The 15,392-nt window shown below is 30.7% G+C and overlaps 2 protein-coding genes across 2 annotated transcripts; one reads left to right on the top strand and one right to left on the bottom strand.

Moving 5' to 3' along the window:
• The first annotated feature begins 368 nt into the window (after positions 1-368).
• Hel89B (histone acetyltransferase 1) lies at positions 369-8,806 on the top strand. The gene is made up of 15 exons (XM_015326837.2): positions 369-572; positions 1,160-1,203; positions 1,332-1,573; positions 1,663-2,033; positions 2,125-2,458; positions 2,554-3,176; positions 3,259-4,040; positions 4,143-4,716; positions 4,800-5,094; positions 5,201-5,502; positions 5,577-5,893; positions 5,984-6,734; positions 6,818-7,093; positions 7,180-7,812; positions 7,908-8,806. Exons 2-15 carry the CDS (start codon positions 1,193-1,195, stop codon positions 8,109-8,111), a joined length of 5,715 nt encoding a protein of 1,904 aa, XP_015182323.1. The 5' UTR covers positions 369-572; positions 1,160-1,192; the 3' UTR covers positions 8,112-8,806.
• Positions 8,570-13,908, bottom strand: Agps (alkyldihydroxyacetonephosphate synthase). Its single transcript, XM_015326835.2, has 7 exons — positions 13,758-13,908; positions 13,553-13,666; positions 12,533-12,622; positions 11,040-11,320; positions 10,650-10,938; positions 9,879-10,188; positions 8,570-9,787 (listed from the first exon to the last, which is right to left on the bottom strand). The coding sequence occupies exons 2-7, from the start codon at positions 13,630-13,632 to the stop codon at positions 9,014-9,016; spliced, it is 1,824 nt and encodes a 607-aa protein (XP_015182321.1). The 5' UTR covers positions 13,633-13,666; positions 13,758-13,908; the 3' UTR covers positions 8,570-9,013.
• Positions 13,909-15,392: the final 1,484 nt, after the last annotated feature.

The following is a 15,392-nucleotide window of genomic DNA, read 5'->3' as shown; positions in this document are numbered from 1 at the left end:
AAAGAATTTATGGTCATCGGTTGAACCTCTATGATACACAACTGATACTAGTGATCAAAGTTGAATGTTTGAAATATACTTTAATTATATAATAATTATGCGATAACGTTTCCGTATAATTTTAATAAAAATATATAATATTTCAAAAATTTATATTTCTCCTTAAAATGTCTAAAATTAAATTATTTGTAAAAGATCGTTAACAAAACACTTACCAATTTGAAAAATGGAAATTTTTATTCGTTGCTACGTCCTGCTTGTACTTCGACTCGACTATGTTGAAATTAAAACTCTGATTGGTTGATAGTCGTACGATCTATCTTATATCCGCCAATAAGAGCAAAATAGAGGGACAAAACCCAGGTTCACCAGCAATATGGCTGTCAGTATAAATTTGATGCTTCTAACATGCGTTTCTCTCCGAAATATTTGGCAAATGGACTCACTTTTATTAAATTTTCATTAAATGCGCGATGTGATGTAACTTTTGTTCAATTTCATGAGTGGGAAACTGCGATGAGTATTGGTTGAAACCTACAATAACGGAAGATTATTATTGTATTTTTAAATAGGTATACTTGATAATACTTTTCTATTTATTTGCGTGTCCATATTGCGCCTTTTTCATAATATTTCATAATACTTTGGAATAATTATTCATCTACAAGATAACGTTAGATTATTATTTATTATCACTTTCTATGTGTTATTATTATTAACCTAATATTGCATTATCGATGATATATTGAAAAAAGAAGCGTCCAACCTCCCCCATGCTCCTCCTTCTTCCTTTTCCTTCGCCTCCTGCTCCTCCTCCTCCTCTAGTTATGCTTTAATGTGTATTGTCTCCACCCCTGTGTATTATAATTAATTTTTTTATTCTTGACATTTCTAACAACGATTTACATTAAAGTAATAATCATTTTTTTATACAGTACATTTTTTATACAGTTTTTTTACACCTATGACAAATAGAAAATTATTTTGATTTAGCTGTCTTTTAACTGTTTGGATAGTGTAACATCATTATTAAGCATTTTATGATTTGCATATGTATGCTTTGTAGAAATAAAAATAGATAAGATTTTTTGCTATGAATGACCTTATTAAAATGTATTATGCATATGGAAAGTATAAGAATTGATTTTTGTTGTTTCAGATACCTTAAGTGGTTCTCATTTGAAACATAATCATGACATCGAGGTAATGTATTTACGGTGACTAGAATTAATATCATTAATAATTCAAATTTTTTCAGTCTCTCTCTTTCCGTTTTAATGTTAAATGTTTGATATTGCTCTCACTCTCCCTCTCTCTCTGTGTTTCTCTAGGTTAGATAGATTATTTATATTATTAGAAACTGGCACAAATGCAGTAACCAAAAGAGCAGCAGCCCAGCAACTTGGAGAAGCACAAAGATTACATCCTCATGATCTTCATCATTTATTAGCTCGAGTTTCGACTCTTTTAAAGTCTCCGCAATGGGATACAAGAATTTCAGCTGCGCATGCAGTGCAAGCTATACTTACACAAGTTCCTCCATGGAATCCAGACCCGATAGAATTGTGCCAGGGTATTCTTTTCTCTCTATTATTTTCTTCTTTTCATTAAAATTTATTTACATTTTTATTAATTTATATTATTTTTTATTTTATGTACCAGTTAAGGTTGAAATAAATGAAGACAAACAACGAATAACTAGTAATAAATTGACCTTGGAAAATTTTGATATGGAAAAAATCTTAGCGCGCAGTTCTCATTTAACTGGATCAGAGGGAAGCGAGTATGATTTGATTGTACCGGAAGGTGAAAACATTAATCAACAGAATCAAGAGAAGAAATACATTACAGAAAAATTAGGTTTAAATCCACGATTGACTGGCATCGATACGTCTGAACTATTTACTTCGGATGATCTCCTACCTTCAGTGTGTTCTCCTGTTTCTGAATCGTCTCATAAAGTACCCATTGAGGAAACATTGAAACAACCAGGTGGACTTAGTAGAAGAGAAATGAATAGAGCAAAACGCAAGGTATCATTATTATTATTACTATATTGGTTTTGTGTTATACCATTTTTCTTTGTATCAATGAAAAATAAATAAGCATCATTTTAATTTTTAGGCACGACAGACGGTGTCAAAACGATCACGAGAGACTGATGATCCACCGGATAACGCATCGACACTGGAAACGATAGCAAATAATAGTGGAGATGTAAATAAAAAAGTTAAATTAGAGGAAGTAATCTCATCAAATACAGGATCTATTGGCAGTGCATCAAATGAAATTGTAAATGGCGTGCCAGATGGAACTGGTTGTTGGCCAGAATCTGTTATCGACTGGCCCTTAGAATCATTTGCAGAAAATCTTTGTCAAGATTTATTTAGTCAAAAGTGGGAAGTGCGTCATGGTGCGGCCACTGCTTTACGAGAACTTGTACGTCTTCATGGAAAGGGTAATAATTATATATATATTGTCTTTATTTTTAATTTGTAAAATATTCTTATACTTAAAGTATAATATATAATATATATTTTTATATTAATGTAGGTGCAGGAAAGTCTCGCGATCAAACAATACAAGAAATGAAAGAAAGCCATTATCAATGGGTGATCGATGCAGCGTTAAGACTTTTATGTGTATTGGGTCTCGATCGTTTCGGTGACTTTGTATCTGATCAAGTAGTTGCACCTGTTAGAGAAACATGTGCACAAGCACTTGGTTCTCTTTTGCTGTTAATACCAAAAGATAAAGATGACAAAATCACTAATAATGGCATTATGGGAATAGTTTCAATCATATTGAAACTTTTAGAATATGATGAATGGGAAGCTAGACATGGCGCTTTGCTAGCATTAAAATATTTATTGGCAGTACGTGATGATCTATTAGATGAAGTATTACCAAAAGTATTTCCTGCTATCATGAAAGGTCTTTCCGATCCAGTAGATGATGTAGGTGCAGCAGCAGCAAGTGCACTCATACCAGTAGCATCAGCTTTACCAAGATTATTAAAGCCTCCAGAATTGGAAGCAATAGTGAAACAACTTTGGCAATTACTACGTGAACAGGATGAGTTGGCAGCTGCATGCAACAGTTTTATGGGTCTGCTAGCTGCTATACTTTCTTTACCTGCTGCACGTGCTTGTATTACACCTCAACCATTAGCACAGGTATTTAATAATTTTTTCGCACTCTAAAATTTTATTATTATGATCATCAAGTAATAATATTTTTATTGAAATATTTTTATAGGTATTACCAAGATTATGGCCTTTTCTTAGCCATTCAAGTTCAAGTGTACGTAAAGCTACATTACAAACATTACAAACATTAACTGGAAATGACGGTAATCTGGGTGAAGATAAAAAAGAAAGATGGGGTCCAGGAGGTGGAATCATATTACAACAGGCTTTACGTCATGTATTTCAACGTGTGTTAATCGAGCATGTTACAATGATCCAAGATGTAGCCGTATGCGTCTGGGAAAATCTAGTCATACAGAGTGATCTTGAACTTCTATTGCATGCAGCCTGTCCCTTAGTTAGCACATGGTTGTGTTTGGCTATGCAACCGGAGCATGTGCCATTTAATCCAAATTTATTAATGACTATAACTTCTGGCAAGGGTACAAAAAGTAACCATCAAATAGGCGGTAACTGCGATGGGATGCAGTCAGACTGTAGTAGCAATGGTGGAAGTAATAGTATTAGTGGCAGTGTCAAATCTTCTACCGAGCTAAAAGTATACATTGGTGGAATTGAAACTGTAGCGCAAAATCTCAGACACGCTAATGTGGTACAAGCACGTTGCAAGGCATCTCGGATGCTTGGACTTTTATCTCATTATATAGTTCAACCGGCACCAGGCGTCATTTATACACCAGACATTCCTAGTCCAGCTGTTTGCTATGCTAAAGTATTACTGCCACATCTTAATTCACGATCAGCTTTACAACGAACTGTGGCTGGTCTTACTATGTCTCATTGGGCTGTCGTCGAAAAATCTAAACCACCTGTTATACCTGATATACTTCAGTATGAAAATATTCTATATATTTATAAATTTTTATTGCTATTTAATTATAATCATTGATGATAATAATAATTATATATTGTTCTTCTCTTTTTTTTTTTAAGGGATCGACTATTTCAATGTTTAACCGAATGTATATTTTACGATGAGATAGCTACATCTTTTACACGTGTATTACACGAAAGTCGTGATTACATAGCAACATTGAAACATTATAAATTGAATGTACCCGTAGAAGTAGATTCGTCTGGTGTACTAACTTTCGATCAGATCTCAATACTCGCTGGAAAACCTATTTTAGAGCTTTGTGCCATCAGTAATGCAACTGGATCATCTAGCACAGTGCCCACCGTTGCCGGTAGTAATGGTATTGGAATTAAATTGAAACCTAAATTGGTGGACAGTTTAGAAGAAAGGAGACGAGCTTTGGAGGTTGGTGCTGCTGCAACAGCAACGCAACAACAATCATTAAATATTATGTCGATGGCTGCTTTGGCAGGAGCTGCTACTATGTTACATTGTTTACCAGAAACTCCACAGCCATTAAATCCAATCGTAAAACCGTTAATGGAAGCTATCAAACGTGAGGAGAACGAAGAATTGCAAAAATTAGCAGCTAAACATTTAGCTCATCTCGTTGATCTTTGTGTAAATAGAAATCCTTCACCAAATACAAAAGTATATATTTTTCTTACTTTTAAAATTAACGTTATTGATTGATCATCAATTTTTTTTATTAATCTTTCATTTATTTATTAAAGATATCAACTAATTTATGCACATTTTTGTGTTCGGACACTGAATTTACACCAAAAGTAGCAAACATAAATGAACATGATACCTTTGAAGGTATTCTTACGTTAAATAACAGGCATAAGCATGCAGAAAGAGTAGTTTATAATCGTGGAACAGGAAGTGGAAGTGGTAGTGGACGTGGACCAGGTAGGCCACCAATTACTGAAATTCCATTAGAAGAATTATTTGCTTGCGAAGAACCTGAAGCAAAAGCTGCTAGAACACGACGTCGTGGAGCTACCTTAGCTCTTACATCATTAGGTACATAAATATATATATTTATATATTTTTCTTGTTTTCATTAAACATCAATTGTTTATCAAATACAATTGTAATTTTTTATTTAATCGATTTACGAATAATATAGCAAAATTATTTGGTGCCGAATTACCTTCACGCTTACCACACCTTTGGGATTTAATTTTGCCAAGTGTATTAAGAAAAGGATCAGAAGATCCTCTTCCTAAGGATTCCCAAGAAAAAGCTAATCAACTTATTTCTGGATTACAAGTACTTGAAATTATGGCACCAAATTTACATTCTTCTTTACTGCCACCAGCACTCGAGTGTTTACCTCGTTTGTGTGATCTATTAGCACACCCTTATAAAGCTGTTAGACATATGGCAGCACGATGTATAGCTATATTAGCTAGTGTGGATGCAGATAAGGTACAAATTTTACATATAACATAAGTTCTTAATGTTTAGCAATTATTGATATTACTTAGATATATTTATTTCAGGCAATGCAACATGTAATACATAGTGTGATACCATTATTAGAAGCTAGCAGTAGAGAAAGAAATCCATCATCTAAAACTCTTACAGCCCCAAATGAAATAGATTTGATGAGACAGGGTGCTGCTGAAGCATTGGCCTGTATTATCGAAACCTTAGGCGTCAATGTCATTCCATATTCGGTACTTTTTATGGTACCTTTGCTTGGTAGAATGAGTGATCAAAATCAAGCTGTTAGATTAGTTTGCAGTGCAACATTTGCAACATTAGTACAATTGTTACCTCTTGATCCTGGTGCGATTGCTGATCCACCTGATTTAATGTAAGATATCAATGATGTTATTATTTCTATGTGTCAAACTTCTATGCGTCCTGTGTTATAAAATAAATCAAATATTTTTTATTCTTGTAGAGAAGAGAAGGCTCAAGAAAGGAAATTTTTAGAACAACTGTTAAATCCTCGCAGTATACCAGATACAGAGTTACCAATTCATGTAGAAGCAGAATTACGTAGTTATCAACGACAAGGATTAAATTGGTTGAATTTCCTAAATCGTTATCATTTACATGGTGTTCTGTGTGATGATATGGGTCTTGGAAAAACCCTACAAACTCTTTGTATATTAGCATTGGATCATCATCGTAATACACAGGCACCACCTAGTTTAGTAGTGTGCCCACCAACTTTAACAGGTCATTGGGTCTATGAAGCAGAAAAATTTTTCCAAACTGAGGATCTTTCAGTTATTCAATACGCTGGAACACCTCCAGAACGTGAAAAATTAAGGCCACGCCTTTTACAACACAAAATGGTTGTATTAAGTTACGATATTGTACGAAAGGATATAGAATTCTTTGAAGCACTTCAATGGAATTATTGTGTACTTGACGAAGGTCATGTGATAAAGAACGGCAAGACTAAGAGTGCACAAGCAGCTAAACGTTTACATGCTAATCATAGGCTGATATTATCTGGTACACCAGTACAAAATGATGTACTTGAATTGTGGTCTCTCTTCGACTTTTTAATGCCAGGTTTTCTTGGTAGCGAGAAACAATTTGCGGCTAAATATTCTCGTCCTATTTTAGCTTGCAGAGAACCTAAAGCTGGCCCTAAAGAACAGGAAGCTGGTGCTTTGGCAATGGAAGCTCTTCATAGACAGGTAAATTATATTTTATAATATTGTATTAATTATTTTATTATAATTAATATAAATGTTAATATATATTTTTGTTGTTGTTGCAGGTATTACCATTTTTACTAAGACGAAATAAAGAAGATGTACTACAAGATTTACCACCTAAAATCACGCAAGATTATTATTGCGATCTATCACCATTACAACGTACTCTTTATGAAGATTTCCGTACACGACATTCTGCTGCCTTTACCTCTAATGTTTCATGTACATCTGCAAATGATCCTCATGGTGGTCATGTCTTTGAAGCATTACGTTACTTACGTAACGTATGTAATCATCCTAAGCTAGTATTAAGTCCAAAGCATCCTTTGTATCAATCAGTGAGTAATAACACGTTTAATAAAAAAGATTTTTATAATTACTATTCAAATGGATTACTCTCAATCGTAATTTTGATTTATAATAGGTTTGCAATATGATGAAACAACAGCAAACTACTTTAGCTGATATCGAACATGGAGCTAAGTTGCCAGCTTTAAAGCAATTGTTACTAGACTGTGGTATCGGACAATCTAATCAACAAAGTCGGAATTCAGCATCAGCCAGTTCCACCAATGATAATCAACATACTCAGCAACAATTAGTGAGCCAGCATCGTGCTCTTATATTTTGTCAATTAAAAGCGATGCTTGATATCGTAGAAAAAGATTTACTTCGAACTCATTTACCAACAGTAACATATTTGCGCCTTGACGGAAGCGTACCAGCTACTCAAAGGCATTCTGTTGTTTCACGTTTCAATGCTGATCCTTCTATAGACGTTTTATTATTGACTACTCAAGTTGGTGGTTTAGGATTAAATTTGACAGGCGCTGACACCGTCATTTTCGTCGAACACGATTGGAATCCTATGAAGGATCTTCAAGCAATGGATCGAGCTCATCGTATCGGTCAGAAGAAAGTTGTCAATGTATATCGTCTTATAACTAGGTCTACTGTTGAAGAGAAAATTATGGGATTGCAGAAGTTTAAATTACTTACCGCCAATACTGTGATTTCTACAGAAAATGCTTCTTTGGAAACTATGGCTACCGATCAAGTACATATACTTTGTTTAATATGAATCTTTTTTTTCATTATTATATATATATTTTTCTTTTTAATCGATAACAATAATTATATTCTTATTTACAGTTATTAGACTTATTCTCTTTGGAAAATAATAAAGGGATAAAATTAGATAATCAAGAAAATATTGGAGTATCTAAAGTATCTTGTGTACAAGGTGTTAATCGGTCAGTACTTGAAATATTACCTGAACTTTGGGAACAACAACAATACGATGACGAATACGATCTTGATATATTTTTAACAACTTTAAAATCTGAACCTCAATAACCAGCAACAACAATAGAAGCAGCGTTTCTCTAATAATCACGACTATCGTTGATAACATTATCTATTTCACACAAGTATAATTATTTAGTAATTGTACATAAATTATAACAGATGAAATTTATTGTAAGAAAGGAAGAAAAAGAGAAAATGAGAGAAAGAAAGAAAGAGAGAGAGAGAGAGAGAATGAGAGAGAATGAGAGAAAAAAAAATCATCGTTGCATACGCCATGTCAAATGATTGAATAATATTAATAGACTATTATTAATTGACAATCGATCTCAAAAAATAATGATCGACTTATTGTTAGATATATAATAATAGTAAAGTGTCTGTTCTTTTTTTTCTTTTTTATAAAACGCGATACGAACGTAGTGACATAATTTATAAAATTATAATATATTTATAATTTTAATAATTATCATTATTATAATTATCGTTATTATAATTATGTAATAGGATAAGTGAAGTTTTTAGTTTATTTATATTAATTTATCAAAATCTCAATACAATATTACAATTTCATATTTGTACTAGCACGTAACACCACTAGAGGCGTTTCATTATATATTATAGTTTATATATCGTACACTAAATCCATAAAATTATACAGCAATTATGATTACTAAATCTTTATACAAACTTTTTTTTATTATTTTCTAATCATCAAAAAAAAATGAGAGAAAGAGAGAGAAGGATAAATTTATAAATTTTTTTCTTCAATATTTTGTTTCTTTTCTTTTTATCTTTTTCTGTCATTATTGCATAGGCATTATTATATACTGTTGTTTCGTGTGTGCTTTTACGACAGTACTGGTTCTTTTCTTCTTTTTCTTTTATAAAATTTCCATACACAAATTATAATAATAAAAATAATAATAATAATAATAGTACTAGTAATGATTTTATAGTTTACTTTTATAATCAGGATCTAAATTTCTCGTAGCAAATATATTATGGGGATCTAAATGAGCTTTAGCGGCACGGTAAAGAGAAACGCCAGCTTGTCCGACAGCTTCCGGATAATACGAAGCTCTTAATTTACCGACACCGTGATGATGAGATAAAGAACCACCGCTAGCTAATATTTCGTCTCTTGCTGCTTCTTCAATCTGTTCATAAGTTCCTACTGGATCTTTTAAGCCAATATATTTTAATGCCATATAAAAATATACGCAACATCCCGTATCATAGGTTTGAGTTACACGACAAGATATTAAGAAATCTTTTATACCTCGCGCATTACATTCTTTTGCTACTCGAGATTTGACGTTACAACATAAGGAATAAGTACGATTCCATGCAACCGATGTCTCAAATGATTCTGACACCACACCATACTCCAAACCTAAATCACGTATATATGCAATAACGAAAGTCAAAGTGTAACCACGTTCACCATTGGATTCTCCAGCAGCTACACCATTATATGACTTAGCAATGTTATAAATCTTTTTCTCCTTAGCTGCAATCTCTTCTGAAGAATCCCCTTCGAATAAAAGTGTAGCCACACAAATTCTGTCCCACTTAAAACACTTTATCCTAGTTAAATATGTGTGTTTCAAGCTATCCAATATTGAACTACCCCAACTTGATTCAGGACGTAATATCAGACCAAAATGAAATTGCTCATTGTCCATAAGTCGGATACTGGATGGTTGGCAACGTTCTTTGGCTACCTGTAAATAATTTTACAAGGCTATATTTAATTGAAATTTAAATGAAGAGAAAAACATGTATTCATTCAGTAAAAAAAAGAACATCCTCTACCATTCTCATTGCCGCAAGTCCACTTTTGAAATCTGGGAATACAATACTACCGTATTTGGTTACCCTTGGCAAAGGTCGTACTTTAAAAATAACTTCTGTGATGCAACCTAATGTACCTTCGCTACCTAGTATTATATGATCAAAGTCTGGCCCACACGATGAACGAGGCACTAATGCCCCTCGTTCTAATGTAAATTCAATATCTTCTGTACGACCTGTGACCATCCGGACACGTATAACAAGATCTTCAATATTTCCATAAGTATTTTTTTTCATACCACTCGCTCTGGTTGCTACCCATCCACCTAAACTGTTAAAAGAGTCAATATGAATATGAATTCATGAATATCTTAACTTAACATATAATAACATGGAATAACCAAATCAATTAATTTATACTTTAGTTATATACGTATCTTCTTCTTTTTCTTCTTCTTCTTCTCTAACTCATCCTATTGTACACACACAAACACACACACCCCTTTTTCCTTGCATTGATTCAATTATCAATAACGAGATCCATGAAAATCATGAATATCATGAAAAGAATGTGTGAAGTGAAATAAAAAAAAGGAATTGATGAAAGATGGGGTGGATACTAAAAAAGGGTTGAAAGGTGAAACGATGTTAAAACGTATGGTATCAGTATGAACCCCTTTCAAAGCCATTCAACTCCATGTGAAACATTGTCTGTTATGCGTAATAATAATAACGTAAATCTAGATGGTAAAATGTGGTGACCCACCCTGTATAGTTTTACCTAATCTTTACCTTGAAAATTCGTAGGAATCTGGTTCATGACCGGAAGTTAAACCTTGTTGACGTAATTCACGTTCCAAATCTTGTCCAATAATACCTGTTTGTGCACAAGCTATTAAATTTTCTTTATCAATCCATAGTATTTGATTCATTTGCGTGGTATCTAAAGAAATAATTGTTCGACGTTCATTAACCGGACACCAAGCAGCACCACTAACGCTAGTTCCACCACCAAAAGGAATACAAACAGCTTGATATTCAGCACAAATTCTTATAATTTTGACAACATCCTCGTGACATTCTAAAAGAGTAAAATTATGTATGAGAAATGTATAATTATAGTTCTTACGTAAGAATAGTAAATACACACTCCAAAGAAAAAAGTATATAATAATCTCTTACTAGGCCATAATACGATATCCGGTATTCTTTTGAACATTCCATATTTAAGAATAAAGATTTCTCTCAAAGTATGACCATGCGCTCTGACCAATCGATCTATTCCTTTCAACGAATAATCGATGTTAAGCTTTTCAATGGATTCCATTAATTCAGGTGAAACAATTGGCTCGGGATAATTTCTTGGTACATCTTGCGATTTAAAATGTTTATGAAACTCTATGTTGAACACATTTTTGACCCATTGAGTAAAATATGGCAGTTTTTGATTACTAATAGGATATCTAAACATAATAAAATAAATTAAAACGACATAAGATTTTTATAGAAAAAATTATCTTCAACGATATAGTTAGATTTTTCTTATACATATCTTAATTTATATTCAAGTTTATCTAACTAATTTATAAATTCAACAACATTATTTCTTTTTTCTAGATTTTAATTAAATACTTTGTGTGTATTATGAATAAGTATTTAATTCAGGAAAGCCTTTTTTATTCTCCAACTCTCTGATTCGATTAATTTAACTATTTCTCTACTATTGGCTGAAAAAAAAAAAAAAACTTAAAGCAACTTTCCATAGAGGAAGATACAAAATTGTATATTTTTGATCTTTTTCTTTATTATTACCTCATTTACACATATACGCATACTTTACATTTATGGTATTTATATAAATTAGCATAATTAAATGGCTCTTTTAGACTTTGGAACAATGAAGCAAAAAGATTAAAAAATCTTATAAAAAAAAAAAGAAAAACAGAAAAAATAATAAGTATAGTAATATTACATGTCAATATTGTAAAATATTGAATGTCAGGCGTAAATAATTTATTAGTAGTTGGTGAAAACATACAAAAAATTTTATGCTTAAAAGAATACATCAAGAATTCTCATTATTTACATAGAATCATCAGATTCTAATTTATGCTAATGAACTTACAAAACACATAGTAAATGAAGGGGCAATTTAAATATGATTAAAAGAAAAGAAGATAAGAATGTTTTTAGAATAAATTTTTATGTGAGTGACATGTTTACTTATTAAATATTGCTTATTAAAGAGACAACGATGTTATTATACAAGATGACACTTGTAAATGAAATGTTCTTTCAAGTATTCAAATATTTTTTTAAACGTAATTCAATTTTTGACCACTAATGCTTATCTTTATTTTTTTTAATTTTTTTTTTTTGTATGAAATTTTTTCATGCATGCAACACATTATTTAAAATAAAACGATCTAACTTCACTTTAACAACGTCATTATAAACAATTATGACAACATAGTATAAATAGCTTGTTAACATGATGATGTAATTTTTTTTCACTTATATCTGGTTTATTTGTTTTTTAAGAATTCTTTTTAGCATAAATTATATGCATGCACACAGAGTGTCATTTCAAAATGCTTTCTTCTTTTTTCATCATAACAAAGTAATCATTTATCTATTCTTATATAATTATGCTTGAGAATTATTATAAATATTACCTGGTGCCAGTGAACTCAACAATATTATTACTATTAAGAAGAAATTGTGAATCCTTATAACCCCAGCCATCCCACTTTAAAACCTCTTCTCTGAAAAAATCAATTAAATGATAATTATTAACAATCGTAATATCAAATAATAAAATATTAAGTAAAATATAAAATAAAAAAAACAATGTGAGAATAAAGTTTAGTAGTATCAATGTTTCCTGTTTTTTTTTTTTTTTTGGTGAACATTCCTACATCATTTATTTTGTTTACATTTACACATGCACATGCCGGGTTAGTAAATAATTGTCAACGAAAATAACCGAAAGTTATCGAACGTAACCGATGTTTAATGAAACGAGGGAAAACATTATAAAGGAAAAAGAAAAAAAAGAACAAATGTATCAAAGTTCATTGATTGTTAAATCCTTGAAAAAAAATTTTCATGACAATTACTAAAAAATTTAATCTCCTTGATATGTCTTAACGTGTCATTTTTTTTAAACAATCAATTTTGTTCTACGTGTGTGTAATGAGTCGTGTATGAAGGCATTTTATGTGCATATAATATATAGATACATATAAAAGGCTTTTTTTTTAGATAATAAAATTTATACATAAAAAATCCATACTTTATGAAATATTTAATCTTGAATTATATATAGAAAATATACGTAATATATAAACAAAGGAACATGGCTAAGCAAAAGTTTTTACAATTTAAAAATGATGACTTTGAATTTTATATTAAAAATAATTATAGATGATTAGATTTGTTCACAACAAAAAAAGAATGTTAAAATATTCATATTTGTAAAAACAAAATTTTATATGTAGTCTAAATTGGACAATAGTTTTCTATGATTTTAGCCAGAACGTCTTTGTGTTTATAATAAATTTATTCAAATATAGGAGAATGAAAGAATACAAAAAATTGTGTGTATGTTATATACGTGAAAAAAGAAAAAAACAAATGACACATATGCACACATACACGTACGTAAGTTTATACGTATAAAACATATATTTTACCTGCTTTTTGGTATACTCGATTCGAAATTATTATTTGATTTTTTCATCGTCGAATTAGTTGTATTAATTACATTCGACATGTTGTCAATGAACAACGTGTTTCTTTTTCCCTGTCTGAAAATACAAAGAAACGAACAGTCGAAGATAACAGGCAACCGCTCGATTAGTTAATCACGAAAATGTGAATTTTTATCTAATCAGTAACCTCGGACTATTTCGTGATGATTCTACACGTCTTAACTCGTAAACGGTACGAATCTTTATTACTGACACGAGCACCGGCACTAACAGTTTTAAATCAATAGAGCCCCCGCCCGATACATACTCCTAATATCCATAATACTCCCCGCCTACTCTCGAATCGCCATTTGACCCGAATTAAAACGAATTTAGCCGAACTTAACCGAATGTTACAAAAATCGAAGGTAGTGCCTTCAAGTGTTAACTAAATGCATTATTTTTAATAATTTATCGACTGAGAAAACTAATAAATAGCAAATATTTTTGTTTATATTTTTTTTTTGTAAGTAAAAAATTCAAAATTTTATATTACTTTTGTATTTATATTTTAAACATTACAATTATTATTATTATTATTATTATTATTATTATTATTATTATTATTATTAATTGGTATTAGGGACTTAAAAGTTTATTACCGTAAATACCAAATCCCGCCAGTGTTCCCATTCCTAAGCTTGACTCCTCTCCATTCGTGGTCTTCGTAGCCTATTTTTTTAAGATTCCTCCTAATATTGTCCACCCATCTACGTCTCGGCCTACTTAGTGGTCATTACAATTGTATATTTATATTATCGAAAACGAAGTAATTATTATTTATTTTTTTTTTTTTATTATCGATCATAGTTACTAAAAAAATACTAGTTCCGTGCATAGATCGGAACGTGATACAATAAATTTTTTGTTTTTTTTTTCAAATTCAAATATTCTTTATCTCATTTTTAATTTGCATCATAAATAATTAATTAATTGATTCATTGCTTGTCCTTTATAAAACTAATTTATAACAAAAAAAAACTACAATTATGCTATATCATATATTATTTCAATACTTATAATTAATGCACAAAATTAACATTAATTTAAATACGATTAAAAAAGCATTTTATAAACCTGAATTATGTAAATAATTTCTTTTATCTCCGCTATCCGTTTTTCTTTTTATCAATGCTAATTAATAATAGTTACGAAAGATATAATTATGTAAAAAAAATTATGTTATTGTTTATTTGAAATGAAATTTCTTAATGCAAATTAATAGTAAAGTAACTCAAGGACGAATAAATACTGTTTCGTAAGAAATATCTAGAATAGATAGAATTAAAAAAGAATTATCGTAGTAATATGTTTTTTATTAGAAAAAAAACAAGAATATAATAAAGTTATTACAAACACTATCGAAATTTTCGTGAACAGCGTGATCACGCTTTTTCTAAATGAGAACAAAATATGCTGGCATATCTCGATATAAAATCTTAACAGCGCGATCGCGCTGTTTGGGACTCAAACGGTTAAAAATAGTCAATATGAATAACAAAAAAGCAATATGTAATATTTAACCAGATTGTCAGATTTTCGAGAATAATATTAATCTTTAAAAATTAATGAAAATTATTTGATAGTTTGGTAATATAATAATTCATATATCTATCAATAGATTCATTATATATATATATATACTATAAAGGACACTTAAACGTCATCTTTGAATAAAAATTTTGTCTTTTTTTCTAATTTTCAATAAAAATCAAAATTTTCTGGAAGTTATTTTAAAATGGTCTACCCGATATAGAAATATTAAATTTCTTTCGCTCGACAC

This window comes from Polistes dominula, unplaced genomic scaffold (assembly GCF_049000335.1).
Source record: "Polistes dominula isolate Pdom_NZ unplaced genomic scaffold, Pdom_raw_medaka contig_73, whole genome shotgun sequence".
Lineage (NCBI taxonomy): Eukaryota > Metazoa > Arthropoda > Insecta > Hymenoptera > Vespidae > Polistes > Polistes dominula.
The sequence above is the reverse complement of the archived record's forward strand: the minus strand, read 5'-3'. Positions and strand labels throughout refer to the sequence as shown.